This window comes from Lycium ferocissimum, chromosome 3 (genome assembly GCF_029784015.1).
Source record: "Lycium ferocissimum isolate CSIRO_LF1 chromosome 3, AGI_CSIRO_Lferr_CH_V1, whole genome shotgun sequence".
Classification (NCBI taxonomy): Eukaryota; Viridiplantae; Streptophyta; class Magnoliopsida; order Solanales; family Solanaceae; genus Lycium; species Lycium ferocissimum.
The window spans coordinates 68974504-68996749 of NC_081344.1; the positions used below are offsets into that span (position 1 = coordinate 68974504).

General features: G+C 33.2%; 2 protein-coding genes across 4 annotated transcripts; both read left to right on the top strand.

The window, feature by feature from the left end:
• The first annotated feature begins 1018 nt into the window (after nt 1-1018).
• LOC132051218 (CRIB domain-containing protein RIC6-like) lies at nt 1019-3736 on the top strand. The gene is made up of 4 exons (XM_059442472.1): nt 1019-1344; nt 1512-1615; nt 2017-2116; nt 3106-3736. The coding sequence occupies exons 1-4, from the start codon at nt 1287-1289 to the stop codon at nt 3489-3491; spliced, it is 648 nt and encodes a 215-aa protein (XP_059298455.1). The 5' UTR covers nt 1019-1286; the 3' UTR covers nt 3492-3736.
• Nucleotides 3737-11964: 8228 nt separating this feature from the next.
• On the top strand, nt 11965-22246 carry LOC132050555 (protein NPGR2-like). 3 transcript variants are annotated; one of them, XM_059441852.1, is made up of 7 exons: nt 11965-12450; nt 14835-15064; nt 15713-15965; nt 18076-18690; nt 19066-19664; nt 19843-19935; nt 21612-21790. In XM_059441852.1, the coding sequence occupies exons 2-7, from the start codon at nt 14852-14854 to the stop codon at nt 21651-21653; spliced, it is 1815 nt and encodes a 604-aa protein (XP_059297835.1). In that variant the 5' UTR covers nt 11965-12450; nt 14835-14851; the 3' UTR covers nt 21654-21790. The 3 variants fall into 3 exon arrangements, with proteins under 3 accessions (XP_059297835.1, XP_059297833.1, XP_059297834.1); XM_059441850.1 differs by having other exon boundaries at nt 11967-12450; nt 19843-19996; nt 21612-22246; XM_059441851.1 differs by lacking the exon at nt 11965-12450 and adding an exon at nt 13386-14176 and having other exon boundaries at nt 19843-19996; nt 21612-22246.

The window sequence follows — 22246 nt, forward strand, 5'->3', positions numbered from 1 at the left end:
TCCATAAATAAGAAAGTGCCACATTACATTTTAGGGATGGAGCTCCTCTCCATTTCTCTTCTCTCCATTTTCCTCAAGTTCTTAATTGGATTGGAGACATGTGTCATGGTAAAAAACTAATGGTTGAGATTTAATTAATCAAATCAAAGTCCTAATCATGGTTAGGATGATAAATATACCATATATTTGCTTCATTTTTTTTTTGGAAATCCCATAACTTTAGCTACATACATCTATATATATATATATATATAGATTAAATATTGTTCTCTCTTTTTCCAGCTTTGTTACGATTTTTTGTTTTGTTTTTTGTTTTTGGAATAGTTCTTTTCTCTTTCTTTGAACAGATGGGATGGTTCTTTTGTTAAGATGGCCAATTAATCAATGTATTATATCAACAAATTAAAAAGAATAAAGAATAATATTTGTATAATAAAAGTAATTTGTACAATTTTAAAATTTCAGTGGCCATTAATTAACTTATTGACTCGTCAATTGTTAAAAACAAAAAAGAAAAGAAATACCAAACAAATTAAAGAGAAAGGGAACACAACAAATAACTGAGTAAAGATTAAATTGACATATAAAAATTATTTGAAGTTCTGAAATTGTTAAAAGAAGAATTATCGAAAATTGCAAAAATTGATAAGGAAATATATATTTATTATCCTAACAATGATTAGGACTTTGATTTGGTTAATTAAATCTCAACCATTAGTTTTTAACCATGACACATGTTTCCCATCCAAGTAAGAACTTGGGGAAAATGGAGAGAAGAGAAATGGAGAGGAGCCCCATCCACATTTTAGTGGATACCATCTTAGGCTTCAAAAAGAATGTCAACTATGAAAAAGTCAGAAGGCAGAGATTCTAAAGCCAGATATATAAAATGCTCTCCTTATAATAATAATAAACAATAAACCAAAAAAAAAAAAAAAAAAAAAAAATAAAACGAATTTACATTCCTAAAATTGTGGTAGGCTTCTGGTTAAGAATGGCCTGCAATTCATTGCCATTGAATTGGTGAACATGTTGCTTTAACATCTTTTTTGTTTGTGATAATTAGAGAGGAGTCAAACCTAAATTTCTTCTTTAGGGTTTGAATCCATTTAGTTTCTTGAAATGTTTTTAAAAAACATTTGTTCACTTGAAATAAAATCCAAAATTCCCATTTGCATGCATTTGCTCTACACATTTATAAGCAAATGACTAATTTTAGGTGAAAATATCATCTTCTTGATTAATAGCCTTTTGGAAGAAGAAAATTTTGCACCTAAGTTGAGATCATGACCACAAAGGTGAAAGGCCTTCTTAAAGGCCTTAGGTACATTTCTCAAGTTTTTGGTGGGTGAATGATCTTTTAGTTGTATTAACTTTCAATTATTTCACATTTTCCTTTGTGGGTAATTTTAGATTCTTGAAAATGATTTGGCAATAGAGTATTAGTCAATTTTGAATTAGTTGAGATCGACGGTATGAATCGTTGATATTTATTCTGTTCTATGGTGCAGATGAGGATAAAGAAAAAGATATGCAAATTGGCTTTCCTACAGATGTAAAGCATGTTGCACATATAGGATGGGATGGTCCATCGTCTGTTGATAATCCAAGCTGGGTAATATTTTTCTTCCCTTTTTCTTTTACTTGTTGCATTTTTTTTTATTTTTTTTTTTCGTTCGTCTATCTTCATCTTATTCTACTACTCGATTCACCAAAAGAAATGTATTGAATCGTATTTTAATGAATAGTGCCGATTTCAAATTTCATCTTAGCCTACTACTTGACTCACCATAGTCACCACAAGAAACGTATTGAATCGCTTCTTTATTAATGAATAGATCCGATTCCGCTTTTTCATCTTATTCTACTACTTGATTCACCATAGTCGCTACGAGAAATATACTGAATCGATTCTTTTTAATGAATAGATCCAATTTCAATCTTTCAAATATAAAGAAATAGTACCTAAGATGGTTTTTGTTTTGTTATCACCAAGTTTTATTTTATTTTTCGCAGATGAAAGAATTTAAATCACCAGGAGCATTTCAATCAGCACCTTTGCTTCCTCCTCCAGCAGAGCCTAAAGAAAATCCTGACATTAAATGGGTTTCTGAAGGTGTGTTACTTTTTCATCATAACACATTGTTCTTTTCTTCTTTCCTTCTTTCTTTCTCTCTTTCTTTCTTTCTTTCTTTCTTTGTTTCTTTCTTATGACTCAAAACTTCTATACTCGTCTCGTCCTAATTTATGTGATACTTTTTCATTTTGGAATGTTTCGGTGCTCGAAATGCTTGAGATTAGTATGCTAATAATATCACGCCATACAATTTTCAAGACTTCAAACCAATTAAATAATCAAATAGCGCCACAGAATGGGACACTCAAATAGTTAGCTATCATAATGGCGGTGGGAAGAAAACTTACATACGTCTAGTGTTTACACAAAATCAATTAATACATGATGTGTGTCTTTCATATACACTTCTATCACTAACCCTTGTTAATTAGTATGTACTCTCGCCTCAATCCAGCACTTAACAATAGTAAACCAACGTAGTTTTGTGTAGACACCTAGTGTGGGTAAAAAAGAATTCCAAATGTTATGACCATTTTAGATTCGAGATTGAGACACCTAAGACGAGTCTAGACAATATTGACCTATATAACCTGCTAATGGTTACTATAAGCTAGGAGCCCCCAGAGCATTGGTCTAGTGATAAGAGCGCAACTTGTGATTTGTGTATTAGATGCACATTATGGGTTCGAACCAGCCACAAACTAAAGCCAGATATTTAAGTGGAGAAAGGTAAAGGGTCGGGCTCATTATTCATCGAGTTCTGAACCGTGTGCCAGTAGCTCTCGTGGATCTCTCGGTTATAAATAACTAATAAAATATTGTTACTATAAGCTAGGAGCATAGATGGATATATATAGTCCATCAACAGCATGTATGGTCACATAAAAACATATATATGAAAAAAGATAAATCTCATATAAATATACACCAAGTTAAGCTTTAAATCCTAGATTCGCCTATTACTCTGAAAGGATCAATGTTGTGTCCTGTTTTTCATTCTTTTTGCACAATATGTCATGGAATTGCAGATTCAAACAGAAGGTCAAGAAATGCAAATTCATCCTCACCAACCAAAGACAAACCAGAGAAGCCAAGAACATCCAGGAGACATTCTACTACAGAAAATGGTAGCAATGAGAACTCTACAAGCAAAGAGCCTGGTGCCAAATCCAGGAGTTCGAGGCGACACCATAACAAGGACACGTCCGATGGCCACAAATCGAGTGAATCTTCGGGCAAAAACAACCCTGATATCCCTAAAAAATCACGACGAAAGAAGTCCAAGGAGGATGGTGGCTCGACCCGAGCATCAAGATCCAAAGGCACTTCTTCTAGTACAGCACAAACTACAGAATCAGGCCCCGGACAAGAATGTGAGAGTAGTGGCATATCTAAAGAAAAACAAGAGGAGTGAAAAAAACAAGAATGTACTTTGAAAAGTTTTCATTTTTTTTGGCAGCTTAATTAGTGAATTTCACAACTATTTTGAGAACACAGAAAAGTTTTCATTCACAATTGTAGAATATGCATCGTAGAATGTGTGTACAATCTTACTTTTTGATACCGAGTTCATTATGTAGATTCATTTTCCATTTTTCTAGTCTTTTTTTCCGTGCCTTGCAACTTCTATGGGCCGATAGGTCAACAAAGAGCATATATTTTAGACAGAAGATAACATTGAGAACAATTATGATCCAATAAGTTAACAAAGGGCATATATAAGACAACTCACAAACGTTAGAGGCATTTTTTATCCTTTTCTGTTGAAAAAAAATAGTTCAACCTTTGGCTCGACTGGCCATCAAGATCCAAAGGCACTTCTTCTAGTACAGCATAAACTACAGAATCAGGGGCCAAACAAGAAAGTGAGAGTAGTAGCATTTCTAAAGAAAAACAAGGGGAGAGAAAAAAAACAAGAATGTACTTGAAAAGTTTTCATTTTTTTTTTTTTTTGGTAGCTTAGTGAATTTCACAACTATTTTGGGACCACACAAAAGTTTTCAATCACAATAGTAGAATGTGTACAAATCTAACTTTTTGATACCATGTTCATCATTGTAGATTCATTTCCCATTTTCCTAGTCTTCTTTTTTGTTCCTTGCAACTTCTATGAGCTGATAGGTTAACAAAGGATATATATTTCAGACAGAAGATAATGTAAGTTCATATATAATACAAATCACAAATGTTAGGGGCATTTTTGGTCCTTTTCTGTTGAAAAATGGTTCAGGCTCTGGCTCGATTCGGCCATCAAGATCCAAAGGCACTTCTTTTACTACAAGTTTACAATACAAACTACAGAGTCAGGCCCTGGACATGGATGCACGTGAAAAGTTTTCATTTTTTTTTTTTTTGGGAGATTAGTTAATTTCGCAACTATTTTGAAAGCACCCAAAAGTTTTAATTCACAATTGTAGAATGTCTATACAATCTAACTTTTTGATACCATGTTCATAATTGTAGATTCATTTCCCATTTTCCTAGTTACTCTTTTTTCTCTGACAATAGCAACTTTATTGCTGTGAATCTATGAATGGTCCTTGCCTCTTTGAGAGCACATCATTGCCCTGTATCCAATTCAAATGAAAAGGCGGATTCAAGATTTTAAATCAGCAAGTGTGGAATACCATATATAGCACTCGTTATTCTAACAATTCAAGGGGATTTAGTATTTGAACTGAGCTTTAATTCTAGGACAACAATCTCAAGTGTTAGTAATGAGTTCTGAATGTAATTTTCATGAATATTTAGTGGATTTCTTAACACATATACATGATTGAGGTCAAACCTAGAACCCCATATGCTAAAGCCTACCTCCGCCCCTAATGAGAACAATGGGTGTGATTTAGTACAAACATACATAAAATCTCAATTTGAAAAGTTGTTACCTGATATTTTTAGTTCTTAAAATCTAACACTATTGGAAATTTACTCGGCAAAACAAAGGAAGAGATGTTGGATGTATAAGAAAAACAAGTCTTGGACTCTAATAACGCGTTTTAAAGTCGTTCGGGTCTGCGCCCGAAGCAAACGATATCACTAGTGGATTGAGTTGTTACAATCTAGCCCTAATTCGGATAGCTAAAATAACGATCACTGAAGGCTCAAGAGAAGCCATTTCTAAAGGTTAAATTTTTATACATTTGGCCAGGCCCTACTGAATTTAGAAGTACATGCCACTAACCTTGGGAATTTATTGGTTATGAAAAAAAGAAAAAGAAAAACAATTTGGGATGATATTATGATCTTAAAATCAAGAGATTGTGTCAAATCATATTCCTTGGATCTTGCAGTTTACTTTTAGTAGCTTTCCTTTTATATGTTATATATGGATTGTGTATAATAGTGTATCCATGTAAGATTGAAATTATAATGAATATTATAGTTTTTGAAACTCTGAAAGTACATTCTAGTTAAGAGTAACTGTGTTAATTAAATTAGAAATGGTAATAGTATAAATGATGATATTGTCTATTCATAAAGCATCCTGTAATATTCAATTCTGACCAGAAACTACTTCATATTGAAACTAATTAGTTATTACTCTTAGTACAACACAAAACCGGAAACTTCTTCATATTGAAACTAGATTCTGACCAGAAAATTCTTTCATTTATGTCATCGATGTGGACCTTTAATTGGAGGCTAGGTATCATATCTGGTATTGTAAAACCGGCGTTAATGAAAAATGACATGAATGGATGAGTCATTTTGATAAGGACGATAGCATAAATGAGCCAAATTATTAACGAGTGGCATAAATGAGTCATTTCCAATAGTTCAATGACATATTTGAACCTTTTCCGATTAAAAAATAACTCAACTATCACCATCGATCCCTATCTTTTGTGAGAGATAAAAGTAGCCTGATAGCAGAAAAAATTGTATTGAAAATAACTACTGATCAACTGCCACATAAACAAAACTTCAATCAATTTATGCCAAATCACACGACATACTACATGCAACATGGCAACTTTCAAAGTCAGATTGATATTGATATGACATTGTGGCTTTCTTGAACATCCCATATTCAATTAAACATGCATTTTTGCTTGAAGTTTAGACAGAAATTGTTGGATTTTATTTATTTTTGTTTGAACTTTGGCTATAGATCATTGAAGTTCATTTCTTTTCACCTGACTTCATCATTTTTTACTTGAATTGAATCACATGTGCATGAACTTGGGTTAGAAATGACTGAAATCCGGCAAAAACGGCTATTTCAAGCATATGTGCCTGAAGTAAGATGAAAATTTAAATAAAAATAACTGAAGTGAGGCAAAAATAGTTGAACTTCAATCACATGAAACTTCAGACATTGTGCCGTACGTCCGAAGTAGGTACACATGCAAAAAAACAAAAAGTGGACACGAATTAAATAGCTTCAAAATAAGGTATTCGTGCACTTTTCCCCTTTTAATTATCTCTGGAGGATTTTGATTTGATAAATGGTTCATTAAACTTAAGTGATTTCTCCTATTGCACAACAATTAAAACACTAAATTTCATAATAAAAAAAAATAATAACTCAATTATCACTATCTATCTCAATCTTTTGCGAAAGATACAGCTTACAAGTAGCCTAAAAGGCGATTTTTTTTATTGAAAATAACTAGTGAACTGCCACATAAACAAAATTAGTTTTTGCAAAATCAAACCACATACTACATGTAACTATCAACTTGTCAAAGTCAGATTGATATTCATATGAAATTGTGGCTTTCTTGAACATTCCCATATTCAATTCATTCCTTGATTTTGTTTATATGCTGAAAGAGAAAAAAGATACCATATTCTATTCATTCCCATTAACTAGTATTTGAAACAGAGTATATTTACATTTTAAGCTTAGAAAAAATAATTGTAAGTTGAAGTTGCGTATGAACATGAAAACATAATCTAAATTTTAGGAATGAAAACTTAAAACTTGTAAAACATATTTTTCAAACGGTCAAACTCTATATATTAAGTTTAAATTTGAAATAATGGATCAATTTGATAAATTAATATTTATTTTGAATAATCATCAAATATTTGAAACACATGTCTTCTACTTATTTTTGTGCACCGGAAAGAATGCAGCCCTTTATTATCATGTATGTTCGGTCGAACCCAGTAAATTTAACTCAGAGCATATCATACATGAATGTGTGTGTGTCAAGATACACTACAATTTTAACAAATAGTGCTAAATATGACCTCATAATTATAAAGTAAAGAAATATTAATTAGTGTTAAAAATAGCATTAAAGATCGGACATATCGAATTTAAAACCTCGATCACTGAAGGCTCAAGAGAAGTCATTTCTAAAGGTTAAATTTTTATACATTTGGCCAGGCCCTACTGAATTTAGAAGTACATGCCACTTACCTTGGGAATTTATTGGTTATAAAAAAAAACAATTTGGGATGATATTGTGCTCTTAAAATCAAGAGATTGTGTCAAATCATATCCCTTGGATCTTGCAGTTTACTTTTAGTAGTTGTATATGGATTGTGTAAAATAGTGTATCCATGTAAGATTGAAATTATAATGAATGTTGTAGTTTTTGAAACTCTGAAAGTACATTATAGTTAGAGTAACTGTGTTAATTAAAAAATTAGAAATGGTAATATTATAAATGATGATATTGTCTATTCATAAAGCATCCTGTTATATTCTGACCAGAAACTTCTTCTTATTGAAAGTTGAAACTAATTAGTTATTACTCTTAGTACAACACAAAACCGGAAACTTCTTCGTATTGAAACTAGATTCTGACCAGAAACTTCTTCATTTATGCCATCAATGTGGACCTCTAATTGGAGGCCACGTGTCATATCTGATATTGTAAAACCCGGCGTTATAAAAAAATAGCATGGATGAATGAGCCATTTTGGTAAGGACGATGACATAAATGAGCCAAACTATTGACAAGTGTCATAAATGAGTCATTTCCAACAGCCTGTTGATAAGCGTATTTGAACCTTTTCCGATTGAAAAATAACTCAACTATCACTATCGATTCCTATCTTTTGTGAGAGATAAAAGTAACCTGAAAGAAGAAAAAATTGTGTTGAAAATAACTACTGCTCAACTGCCACATAAACAAAACTTAATCAATTTATGCCAAATCAGACGACATATTTCATGCAACATGGCAACTTTCAAAGTCAGATTGATATTGATATGATATTGTGGCTTTCTTGAACACTCCCATATTCAATTCATTCCTTAATTTTGTTTTTATTGCTGAAAGAGAAAAAGATACCATATTCAATTCATTCCCATTAATTACTGTCTCAAACAGAGTATATTTACATTTTAAGCTTAAAAAAAGTATTTGTAAGTTGAAGTTGCATATGGACATGAAACATAATCGAAATTTTAGGAATGAAAACTTAAAACTTGTAAAACATATTTTTCAAACGGTCAAGCTCTATATTTTAAGTTTTAAATTGAAATAATGGACCAACAACTAGAGCATACCCAATGAAATCCCACAAAGTGAGGTTTAGGGAGGGTAGGGTGTACATAGACCTTATCCTACCTTTTGAGGTAGGGAGGTTGTTTTCAGAAGATCCACAGCAGTTGGCACAAGAACAAGCAATTTAAAGCAGTGTATATAAAAGAATTAATGGCAAAATACTATGAAAAGCACGATAAAGCTGACTGAGAAAGGAAAGAGCCGTACCTACCACAAAAGAATACAATAATCGATGTACAGGGAACAACATATAATACAAGTAACAGAAATCAAAAGATAAGGAACTACGAGAATAGTATTACGGCTTCTAATGGACCAGTTTGATAAATTAATATTTAATTTGAATAATCTTCAAATATTTGAAACAAATGGACCTACGCCTTCGTCTTCTGGAGTACTTACTTTTATGCCCCGGAAAGAATGCAGCGCTGTATTATAACGTATATTCGGTCGAACTCAGTAAATTTAACTCAGAGCATATTATACATGAATGTGTGTGTGTCTAGATATACTAAAATTTTAACAAATAGTACTAATATATGACTTCATAATTATAAAAGTACAGAAATATTAGTGTTAAAAAAGTATTAAAGATCGAACATATCAAATTTAAAATCTCGATATAGAGTTATATGATGAGAGAAAAAAAAATTAGTTCAATTAAAGTAAATCAGCAAACAAAAGTTATAATGGTATGGCAAGTAATCTTTCCTTAACTAGAAACCTCGCATTCGAATTTAATCGAGTATGAAATCACATTTCTTAAGGAGTGGTTTACACTTAAAAGTGTGATTTCTCGGCATGCTTTCGAATTTACCCAAGCATACGATACATGTACCGAACACCGAAAAAAAAAAAAGGTAAATTACAAGAGTATTTTATTTTTTACTACTACAGTAGTATTATTTTACTCTTCAAAAGATAAAATGCATTCCAAATTTGTCACTTACCCTTTTCCAAAAGAAAAGTTTGTCAGTTACTTCTTGAAATATGTGGAAAAAAAGTACGTACAAATAAATGCATGTAAAAATAATTCCTTATGGCCTTTAGAAAGTTTATTAAATTCCAGATTGGTCCCACTTTCAAGCCTTCTTTTCCAAATCCCAACACTACTTTTACTTTATTCCTTTCCCATATCTTTCCTTACACTCCTTGAGTCCCAACTTATGAAATAATATTTGCCTAGACACGAAGTTTAAGAAAAATATAAAAATATTTTTGGTAGGAAGTGCTTTTCTCAAAATGGGACTTACGGGGCTCGAATTCAAATATAGTCGGACTTTAATACAGTTATCGGACACTGAGTGAGAAATAAATAAAAAAAAGGAATGTTTTTAAAAATATATATGATAAAAGAATGTCTTAAATATTTGTGTGTCTGTAAATTATTTTATTAAAATAAAAGTAAAATTTAAAAGAAAAACTTTAAATATTATTTTGAATATAATAAAATGATTTTTTTTAAAACAGACTAAAAAGAAGTGTCGTATAAATTGGGATCGAGTTTGTAATAATATTAAATAAAATCTTCTCCTTCACGATTTCTATTCTTTTTGTTGATTCCACGCAAAACCCATTGACGCAAAACACCCAAAATCACAATTCAGTTAACAAACTTTCGTTAATTACAAAGCACATAAAAAATTTCCCAACAAAGGCAAGATTTTTGGGATTCTTGATTGACAATATTTAAAGATTTTGTCAATTATATAATTGAGAATTTTCAGGCAAAAGAAAAGGGAATTTCTTTTTGTTACAAGTAGCCTAAAAGACGAAAAAAAATGTACTGAAAATAACTAGTGAACTGCCACATAAACAAAACTTATAATTAGTTTTTGCCAAATCAAACCACATACTACATGTAACTATCAATTTGTCAAAGTCAGATTGATATTCATATGATATTGTGGCTTTCTTGAACATTCCCATATTCAATTCATTCCTTAATTTTTGTTTATATGCTGAAAGAGAAAAAGATACCATATTCAATTCATTCCCATTAACTAATATTTGAAACAGAGTATATTTACATTTTAAGCTTAAAAAAAATATTTCTAAGTTGAAGTTGCGTATGAACATGAAAACATAATCTAAATTTTAGGAATGAAAACTTAAAACTTGTAAAACATATTTTTCAAAAGGTCAAACTCTATATTTTAAGTTTAAAATTGAAATAATGGACCAATTTAATAAATTAATATTTATTTTGAATAATCTTCAAATATTTGAATCACATGGACACACGCCTTTGTCTTCTACTTATTATTGTGCACCGGAAAGAATGCAGCCCTTTATTATCACGTTTATTCGGTCGAACCCAGTAAATTTAACTCAAAGCATATTATACATGAATGTGTGTGTGTGTCAAGATACACTACAATTTTAACAAATAGTACTAATATATGACTTCATAATTATAAAAGTACAGAAATACCAGTGTTAAAAAAAAGTATTAAAGATCGAACATATCAAATTTAAAATCTCAATATAGAGTTATATGATGAGAGAAAAAAAAAATTAGTTCAATTAAAGTAAATCAGCAAACAAAAGTTATAATGGCATGGTAAGTAATCTTTCCTTAACTAGAAACCTCGCATTCGAGTTTAATCGAGTATGAAATCACATTTCTTAAGGAGTGATTTACACTTAAAAGTGTGATTTATCGGCATGCTTTCGAATTTAATCAAGCCTACGATTAATGTACCGAACACCGAAAAAAAAAAGGATAAATTACAAGAGTATTTTATTTTTTACTACTACAGCAGTATTATTTTACTCTTCAAAAGACAAAATGCATTCCAAATTTGTCAGTCACTCTTTTTTAAAAGAAAAGTTTGTCAGTTACTTCTTGAAATATGAGAAAAAAGTACGTACAAATAACTGCATGTAAAAATGATTCCATGTGGCAGGAATATGGCCTTTAGAAAGTTTATTAAATTCCAGATTGGTCCCACTTACAAGTCTTCTTTTCCAAATCCCACCACTACTTTTACTTTATTCCTTTCCCATATCTTTCCTTATACTCCTTGAGTCCCAATTTATGAAATAATATTTGTCTAGACACGAAGTTTAAAAAAAATATAAAAATATTTTTGGTAGGAAGTGTTTTTCTCAAAATGGGACCTACGAGGCTCGAATTCAAATATAGTTGGACTTTAATACGGTTATCGAACACTGAGTGAGAAATAAAAAAAAAAGGAAGGTTTTTAAAAATATATATCATAAAAGAATGTCTTAAATATTTATATGCTTGTAAATTATTTTATTAAAAATAAAAGCAAAATTTAAAAGAAAAACTTTAAATATTATTTTGAATATAATAAAGTGATTTTTTTTTTGTGACAAATTAAAAAGATGTGTCCTATAAATTGACACAGAGTTTGTAATAATATTAAATAAAATCTTCTCCTTCACGATTTCTATTCTTTTTGTTGATTCCACGCAAAACCCATTGACACAAAACACCCAAAATCACAATTCAGTTAACAAACTTTCGTTAATTACAAAGCACACAAAAAAATTCCCAATAAAGACAAGATTTTTGGGATTCTTGATTGACAATATTTAAAGATTTTGTCAATTATATAATTGAGAATTTTCAGGCAAAAGAAAAGGGAATTTCTTTTTGTTATAATTTTGTTGGATTCTTGGTTGATCATTGAGTTCTCACACAAACTAATAAGAAGAAAAAAAAAAGTGAGAAAAAAGTCCAAATTTTTGGTTGATCAGTGAATTTTGCAAAGTTGGAAAAAAGTTACCAAAAAAGAGAAGAAAGTGATGTTTTTTGGGATTATTTGTTGATCAAAGACTACCCTTTTGATCAAAATGCAATTTTGATTGCCAAAAAAAAATGAAGATGGGAATTGCTATGGCTGTGTTATGTTGTTTTCACCACAGTGAAAAGTAAGATTCTTTAACCCTTTCTTTCGTTTACTTGTCCATTTTTTAGTTTGTATATGATGATAGACTCTGTGAAAATTTACAAAGTTGAAAAAAGTTACTCAAAAAGCTTCTCAAAAAGAGAAGAAAGTGATGTTTTTTTGCTATGGCCGTTTACGAGGAAATTAGTTAAATGGGGTCTTTACAAAATGAATAGAGTTATATGACCCTGTGTATACATGGGCGATTCTGAAATAACACAGGGGCGATCTGTGTTATTTCGTTTAATGTGTTGTTTTCACCACTGTTTCATTTATTCTTCAAACAGTAAAAAGTAAGATTCTTTAACCCCTTTTTTCTTTACTTGTACATAGGTAGTTGGTATATGATGATGGGTCCTGATATGGCTTAAAAGTTCTAACTGAATCTTTTTAGTTATGAGTTCATTAACTTTCATCATTATTGTGTTGTTTGGAGTTCAGTTTCATGAATATGATGGTGGTTTATCAGAATTGGGTCCTGAATTTGTTCGTTCTTATTTTAGGCTTCTAATTATCGTGTAATAGTCGGTTCTGGTTGAATCATTTTAGTTATGAGTTCATTAACTTTCAGCATTGGTGTGTTGTTTGGAGTTCAGTTTCATGAATATGATGATGGTTTATCAGAATTGAGTCCTGAATTTGTTCGTTCTAATTTTAGGCTTCTAAGTATCGAGTAATAGTTAGTTTTAGTTGAATCTTTTTAGTTACGATGTCATTAACTTTCAGCATTGGTGTGTTGTTTGGAGTTCAATTTCATGAATATGATGGTGGTTTATCAGAATTGGGCAGATTCAACTATTTAAGTTCTAGTACTATTTTTGGCCTAAAGCATTTTTTTTTTTTTTTTTGAGGGGGTGGGGTATGATTTCCTTTGAAGTTGGATCATTCAGGACTAAAAATAGGAGAAAGTGATGTTTTGGGGGATTTTCGGTTGATCAAAGAATACCCTTTTGATCAAAATGGAATTTTGATTTTGCAAAAAAAAAAAAAAAAAAAAAAAAAGATGGGAATTGATATGGCTGTGTTCTGTCGTTTTCATCACTGTTTTATTTATTCTTCAAAGGGTGAAAAGTAAGTAAGATTCCTTAACTCATTCTTTCTTTTACTTGTACATTGTAATTTGGTATATGATGATGGGTCCTGAATTTGTTCATTCTTTCGTTTAGGCTTCTAATTATCGCGTAAAAGTCGGTTCTAGTTGAATGTTTTTAGTTGCGATTTCATTAACTTTCAGCAGTGTTGTGTTGTTTGGAGTTCAATTTTATGATCTGTGAATTTACAAAGTTGCCCAAAAGGAGGTGAAAAGAGAACAAAGTGATGTTTTATTGAAGTTTTTTGGTATTATTGGTTGATCAGAGAATACCCTTTTGATCAAAATGGAATTTTGATTTTCCAAAATTAAAAGATGGGAACTCTTCTAGCTGTGTTATGTTGTTATTCTTTAAACAGTGAAAAGTAAGATTCTGAAGAGTAAGATTCTTAAACCCCTTATTTCTTTTTACTTGTCCATTGTTAGTTGGTATATTATGATGGGTCCCGAGTTTGTTTATCCTTCTTTTAGGCTTCTAATTATCGCGTAAAAGTCGGTTGTGGTTGAATTTTCTTAGTTATGAGTTCCTTAACTTTCATGATTATTTTGTTGTTTGGAGTCAGAGGCGGAGCCAGAATTTGAACTTTATGCGTTCTAAATTCTATGGTAGCAACATCAGGTATTAGTAACTGGGTTTTGAATTTAATGTTTGCACATATTTAGTGGATTTTTTTAATACAAATACAGAGTTGTTTCGTGAATATGATGGTGTTAATATCTGTAACGGGCACTGGCTCAACTAGTTAATATATCGGATGTTGAAAAGCTATTTTTTCTTTTGTTTCTTTTCCTTTGTTGTTATGTAAAAGTGGAACGGGGATTTCATGATCATTAGGAGCACTAAGGGACAGAGAAAGAGTGGGAGGGGCTCTCCCATTTCGAGCTATTTTAGAATTGTGTGTTATTTTAGGTTTAAGTTCTAGTACTATTTTTTGGCCTAAAGCTTCTTTTTTCTTTTGAATTTTTTTTTTTTTTGGGGGGGGGGGGGGGGGGGGTGGGGGGGTGTGGGGGAGTTGATCTAATGAAGTTGGGTTGTTCAGGACTAATTCTGGGTTTCAACAGACATATGATCCTTCAGACTACAATCTACTAGTAGTAAACAGGTGGTGTTTTCAAATTATGATGTACTTGATCTGAATGTCATTATCCTTTTAGATTGATTATTATCCATGGTGTGAATCATATTAATTATCACAATTCAAGAGCACTTAAAGTTCTAGTGATCTTTTGGTTAAACAAGTTAAATTCATTATTGTTTGTGCTGCTGACTGTTGAAGCATTGTGAGAGAGCAATATGAAGAATGATAATTGGGTCAACAAGCCGGGGAAGATGATGAAGTGCTTCTGCTCGGGCGAACAATTGCAGGTAGATGAATCCCTTGCCACTAAGGATTACACATCAAGTGTTCGTTCATCAAGAGACGAAAAATCTGAACAAACGCCAGATACTGGTAATATTGAAGAAGCTGAATCATCTTTGCGCGAGAGTGGTGCTTTGAATTATGAGGTACCAGTCAAAAAATATTTGCTCTTATTACTCCTAAATCACTTCCGGTTCAATTGGCATGTATTAGGTGCTGTGTGGACATGCGATTTCAAATCATAATTTCAGATCTGTGTTTGTTTATCCTATTTTGAATAAAACTTCAACTTCAACTTGAAATTCTGATTTCAAGTCCCAAATTCACCTCAAAGGTAGAATTTCAACTTCAAATTTCGATTTCAAATTTTCTAAAATTTTAAACTTCGCCCATAGTTTTAAATTTTGCAAAACAAAGACCCATATTTATTGCATAATTTTATTACCCAAGCCTACTTTATGCCCTACTTTACCAATCCATATCTATTAAAAATGTAATTCTTACATGAAACCACAGCTTCCCTCTCCAAACCCAAAAACCAGCCCCTTCTCCAAACGGTCACACCTGCTCATCCTATATTTGGGAAGTTTAGATAGTTTTCACAAAACGTGGGGTTTTCATGTTTATGAGAAAAAGTACAACTTTCGAAATCCAAATTGCATGTCCAAACAAAATTTCAACTTTAGATCAACCTCTACCCTAGTCAATGATTTCAAATCATGATTTCGAGTTCATGTCCAAACGCCTACTTATAATTATCCATCTGTGATAGTTAAACTATATCTACTTTATAGGAAGCAAGGGCATTGCTTGGAAGATATGAGTACCAAAAGGGAAACATAGAGGCTGCTCTACATGTGTTTGAAGGGATAGATATTTACTCAGTGACTACTAAAATGAAAGTCACCCTTGCCAAAAGAGCTCGAACTCAAAAGAGACGTTCGCAGAAGTATGATACACCACCAATGTCCATACATGCTGTGAGTTTGCTCCTGGAAGCAGTCTTTCTTAAAGCAAAATCATTGCAAGCTCTTGGGAGGTGTAAAGGTTAGACTATACATGGTAGTCTTCAGTTCATTTTTTGTAATAAATAATACTCCCTCCGTTTCGATTTGTTTGTCTTACTTACCTTTTTAGTTTGTTTCAGAAAAAATGCCACTTTCTATATTTAGTAATTGTTACACCCAACATCCTACATAACATGTTTAGGTCTTCAACATTACCATTCTCAAAAGAACATAACATATTTAGGACCACAAGGATCATAGGGCATTTTGGTGCATTATACACATATTTAGTTTAACACCACAAGATTCAAAAGTCTTCTTTATTTTCTTAAACGCTGTCACCTTCACATTAATTGGGACGGAGGGAGTATTTTTTTACATGAGTCCAAATAGAGCAAAATGAATTATGGCAATTCATATAGTTGAACCCAACAAGCTTCGCATTGAGGCGTAGTAGTTGTTGTTGTAACATCTTCGTTTACGTGTTTCAATTTGACATTCATTTTCAGTTAGGACAACTTCGTTCAGTATGCACACGTTTTATATGTAAGAGTTTTGTTCAATTTTGTTTAAGTTTGTGCTGGCTCTCTTACATTACTATATCCATCCTCGGGGCCTTCCATGGGACAATGTGAATTATTTTCTGTTTTGTTGATTGCTAGTGATTGTTAATTTCACTATTTGGTCTTATTTATTCTTTTAAATCACATGTTAATTTTTCCAAAATGATCTGGTTAAATTCATAATTTGTCTTTTTAGTTAGATTATTAGATATCTTACTTGTGGGGTAGTATGAGAATATTTTTCCTTGCTTCTTAGCAACCTTACAAACACCTCTCTCCTGAAGAAGCTTTTGTGCATTTTTACTAGGGATAATTCAGTGTTGTCAAAGGCGCGATTAAGCCCTGAAACGAGGCTCAAAAAATGTTTGGCGCTTCGCCTCGCTTATTTTGCTCTTTAGTGTCATCATCAAGGCTCTAAGACAAACTTTTCCTTGCGAACTATCGTAATAAAAATCAATTCTTTGTATTATTTCCAGATATGCACCTTTTTGCATTATTTCTACATATGCACCTTTTTGCATTAAAACCCACACTTTATTTGCGCTTTGCACTTAAAGCCCCATGGATCTTAGTGCTTTTTTGTGCTTTTCGCTTTTGATAAAATTGGGACAATTACATTTTTGGACCGCTCAAAAAAATTATAGCCAGCAAATGTATAGGTTTTACTATATCCATCCTCGGGGCCTTCCATGGGACAATGTGAATTATTTTCTGTTTTGTTGATTGCTAGTGATTGTTAATTTCACTATTTGGTCTTATTTATTCTTTTAAATCACATGTTAATTTTTCCAAAATGATCTGGTTAAATTCATAATTTGTCTTTTTAGTTAGATTATTAGATATCTTACTTGTGGGGTAGTATGAGAATATTTTTCCTTGCTTCTTAGCAACCTTACAAACACCTCTCCTGAAGAAGCTTTTGTGCATTTTTACTAGGGATAATTCAGTGTTGTCAAAGGCGCGATTAAGCCCTGAAACGAGGCTCAAAAAATGTTTGGCGCTTCGCCTCGCTTATTTTGCTCTTTAGTGTCATCATCAAGGCTCTAAGACAAACTTTTCCTTGCGAACTATCGTAATAAAAATCAATTCTTTGTATTATTTCCAGATATGCACCTTTTTGCATTATTTCTACATATGCACCTTTTTGCATTAAAACCCACACTTTATTTGCGCTGCACTTAAAGCCCCATGGATCTTAGTGCTTTTTTGTGCTTTTCGCTTTTGATAAAATTGGGACAATTACATTTTTGGACCGCTCAAAAAAATTATAGCCAGCAAATGTATAGGTTTTATATATTAAGAGTTTGTGTGTGTGTGTGTGTGTGTGTGTGTATATATATATTATACATATTGTACACATAAATACACATATAATATACATAATCCGTGTATATGTTTTGTATATTTTGGCTAGCGCCCATAAATAATTTCAGCCGATGGGAAAAAAATGAAAAAAGCCCTTTTTACTATGGCATTTCTATAGTGATTGTGTACACAGCATGGTAAGGAATTACGTGAACCTGAAAGCTCAGAAACTGCAAGTTTTCGACATCTTTTATCTGATGCATTCTCCAAATATTTTTGCAGAAGCTGCTCAATCATGCACTGTTATTCTGGACATTGTTGAATCTTCATTACCAGAAGGCTTGCCTGAAAACTTTGGTGCTGATTGTAAATTGCAGGAGATTCTCAGCCAGGCTGTCAGGCTGCTTCCACAATTATGGATACTCGCAGATGCTCCTAAAGATGCAATTATGTCATACCGCCGAGCTCTTCTTCGTCAGTGGAATCTTGATGTCCAAACTAATGCAAAGATTCAGAAAGAGTTTGCCATTTTTCTTCTATACAGCGGAAATGAATACACTCCCCCTAGTCTCAGATTCCAAATGGACAGTTCATTTGTTCCCAGATCTAATACCGAGGAGGCCATTCTTCTCTTGATGATCTTATTGAGAAAGGTTACTCTACGAATTATAGAGTGGGACCCGTCGATTCTTGACCATATCTCATATGCATTATCTATCTCAGGTAGCCTACGGGCTCTGGCTAACCAAGTAGAAGAGTTGCTTCCTAGGAATATTGATAGCCGTGAAAGGTATCATATCTTAGCTCTCTGTTATTACGGAGAAGGAGATAACTTCGCCGCCTTGAACTTGTTGCGAAAACTATTGAGTAGTACTGAGGATCCCACTTGTGTTCCAGGTTTGTAGTGGTGTCAAATGGGCTGAAATGGCTTGGGCTAAAATGTGCTAAAAAGCGGGTCATAACCCAACCCGCCCAATTCTTACTAAGAATCAATTCCTTTTATCTGTTCTTTTATTTTTTTTTTGTTACCTAATAAAACTATTTTTTTCCTCTTTATTATGGCTATATATTAACATATCAAATAAAAAAATGTCTTTTTGAGAATATTTTGACAAGATTTCTTATGGGTCAATTTGGGCTATATGTCAACCCAATCTTTTGATGGGCTGAAATGGGTTGGGTGGAATGAATAAATGGGCGGTTCAATGACCAGCCCAAACTTGGGCGGGTTTGGCGTGTTGTTTTCATGGGCTGATTTTGCCAACCCTGCAGGTTTGTTACTGGCTTCAAAAGTCTGTGCTGAAAGCTTAGAATGTGTAGGAGACGGCATAAACTTTGGTCGTAGGGCTATTGAAAGCTTGCAAGGAAGATGCGATCAGCTGATGGGCGTTGCACACTATGTCTTAGGTCTTTCACTTTCAGCACATTCTAGAGCTGTGTTGACAGATACCGAGAGGATTAGGATGCAATCGGAAGCACTTCAATCCTTGGAATCTGCTGGGAGACTGACGAAGATGAACGACTCCAATGTCATGTACCATCTTTGTTTAGAAAATGCGGAGCAAAGGAAGTTGGATATTGCGCTCCGTTATGCAAGGTGCTTTCATGAATTGGAAGGTGGGTCTGCTCTGAAGGGGTGGATGCTGTTGGCTCGGGTTTTATCGGCTCAAAAGCAGTTTCCAGAAGCTGAAACTGTCATTGATGCAGCTGTAGATCAGAGCGGAAAGTGGGATCAGGGAGTATTGTTGAGAACCAAAGCTAAGCTCCAAATTGCACAAGGCCAAGTGAAAAATGCTTTAGGAACATATAGTCAGCTTCTTGCTGTTCTTCAGTTCCAGAGGAAAAGCTTCGGAGTGGTGGAAAATCTCAAGGTAAGTCAATCACCCTTACGAGGTGAATTGTAAGAGATTTCCTTCTTACAAATCTCTCTATTGTCTTTTGTGCTTCCCCTTTCTACCCCTCGTGAAATTACTACTACTATTATTATTATTATTATTTTATTTTTCTGGAAAAGAAATATATAACGCTTGATTTTCATATATGTAACAGAAGGAAAGAGACGACAACAGAACTATGGAGCTGGAAACCTGGCATGATCTTGCTTCCATCTACATTAAATCATCTCGGTGGCAAGATGCAGAGGTCTGCCTTTCCAAATCCAAGGCCATTAGTTGTTATTCCGCTTCGAGATTGTATATTGCTGGTAGATATATTTCACACTCATTATCTCCTCATGCATTGCTTAGTGCTTACTATTCTAAACATATCCATCTATCTCAGATGTTACATTTTTATTGTTTTAATATTCATGAGAAAGCAAGCTAAAAGGTTATTAAAGTCTGTATGCAATATGGAGTCAATTTGACTATACCTAAATGTGAAAGCCAAGGGAAAAAACGTACGTGGCAGATATGATAGTTTTAGCTTTGTGATACCATAGGCTTTGACTTTTGTTAGTGGTGTCCTGGAAAATTTCATGTCTCAAGAGTTTTGCAATAGCTCTAGCAGTATTGTATTCCTGTCTGATACACACATATATTTTGCAATATCTTCAGTGATTCATTCTTTCCTTAAAATCCCTCCCCCACACCCCCCAAACCCCCAACCAAACAACCACCCCACCACCCAAAAGGAAAAGGGTTACCCACTAACTTTCAAGGAATCAGATTAACCCTGTGGTTTTATTTGTTCCCTATTAAATTGACATAATCGGGTAGTGATAGTAACTGGGGTCGTATCTTTAGGGGAGCGGAAGAGTATTCATCTGAATCCCCTTTGCCGGAGAATTACATTATATATACAAGGTTAAAAAACTATTTTTTATGTATATATAATAGATATTATATCTCCGGGGATTCTTCGCGTGTTTACTTCTTTATATTGTGAATCCCTTTAGTAAAAGATCCTGACTCCGTCACTGTTATTAGTAACTCCTTTAATTCCATAAGACCTTGTCAAACCCAATGGCTGAGGGAGTGACTCTTTTATTGGCTCAATTTTTTCTCAGTGTGGATAATCTGTCTATTAGCGATGCTCAGTTTTTCATTGTTACTGTTATATAATCTACACCAGATCTCTGATTCTTTGGAGAAGTATGAATAGAATGTCGGATGATTTTTCTCCATGTCACCAGTCAACCCTAGTTGTGCATAGATGAGTGTTGGAGGATGAACCAATGTGTTTTCCTGCATTCTTATGGTGCTTTTCACTAACTTTTTGTACATAATTAGTTCTTGCTTCAGACATCAGGAGTCATCTTTGAAGTTACACAGGGTTTATGTTATAATCATATTCTTCTCATGTGCGCTAGCTAGCGGCTTTATCAAAGGCGGAGCTAGGATTTTGAGTTTATGGGTTCTGGATTATAGAAACGCATTTTACTGGGTTCTCGATAAATTACTTATATAAGTGGATTTTTGAACACAAAAACAAAGTTTGAGTCAAAGCTACTGGGTTCTGCCAAACCTGTAGTCGAAGTTATAGCTCCGCCCCCGGGCTTTATGGTGTACTTATAGCTCCGCCCCCGGGCTTTATGGTGTACTTACTCCCTCCTTAGTATTCAGCTTAATGTAATTTTTCGATAGTACCAGTTTCAAAAAAAGTCTTCCAACTCTAGTTCCTCTTTATCCAAAAAAGAAAAAAGAAAAAAAACTTCCAATTCTAGTTTCTATCATGCACTCAAAACTTTTATAATGTTATTGGGCCAACAAACTATAATGTTTACTCTATGTTGTAGCATGATGAACATGCTTCTGCACACTTTATGTGTAGCTCTTTGTATCAAATAGCATGCGATTTTGATGGAGTCTATTGCGTAGGTTTGCTTCATCAGTCAAAGGGCCATGACAAAGCTGCACTAGAGGATTACACAAACGCTCTTGCTGTTGATCCATCTCATGTGCCAAGTCTAATATCAACCGCGATGGTAATTAGGCAGATAGGTAACTATTGTCCTGGAACTGTTATAAGTTATCTGAGAGAAGCACTGCGACTTGATCGGATGAATGCTTCTGCATGGCATAATCTTGGCCTGATTTACAAAGAGGAAGGTTCAGTAACGGAAGCAGCTGAGTGTTTTCAAGCAGCTAATTCACTGGAGGAGACTCAGCCTATTGAACCCTTCAGATGACTACCTGTTTATACATAGCTAAGATCTTGTCGTTTTATGACACGAGGGAAAGATAAGTGATTTTGCTTGTATTTCTTGAGCATGTTTCTGACGCTCAAGTCCGGGTTCTTCCAAATGATTTAGAATGGAAAGATTTTGGTCAAAAGAGGAAGCTTATTCTTTCTTAGATCTGATAAGAGAGGAGGTAGATAGAGTCGGAACGTTAGGCTCTTACTGACTTCATCTAGTACATGGTCTTATACAATATTTTCTTGCCTTTGGATATACAGATAGTCCTGAAACACATAAGTTTATGATACATAGAGATCTTTCTCCCCCGGGATC

Excerpts from the sequence above, each read along its gene's own strand:
- LOC132051218 (XM_059442472.1), top strand. The coding sequence starts at position 1,287 with ATGACCACAAAGGTGAAAGGCCTTCTTAAAGGCCTTAGGTACATTTCT. Across the intron at positions 1,616-2,016 it reads CTGTTGATAATCCAAGCTGG|ATGAAAGAATTTAAATCACC; the intron begins GTAATATTTTTC and ends TATTTTTCGCAG. Across the intron at positions 2,117-3,105 it reads CATTAAATGGGTTTCTGAAG|ATTCAAACAGAAGGTCAAGA; the intron begins GTGTGTTACTTT and ends ATGGAATTGCAG.
- LOC132050555 (XM_059441850.1), top strand. The coding sequence starts at position 14,852 with ATGAAGAATGATAATTGGGTCAACAAGCCGGGGAAGATGATGAAGTGC. Across the intron at positions 15,065-15,712 it reads GTGGTGCTTTGAATTATGAG|GAAGCAAGGGCATTGCTTGG; the intron begins GTACCAGTCAAA and ends TCTACTTTATAG. Across the intron at positions 18,691-19,065 it reads GGATCCCACTTGTGTTCCAG|GTTTGTTACTGGCTTCAAAA; the intron begins GTTTGTAGTGGT and ends CCAACCCTGCAG.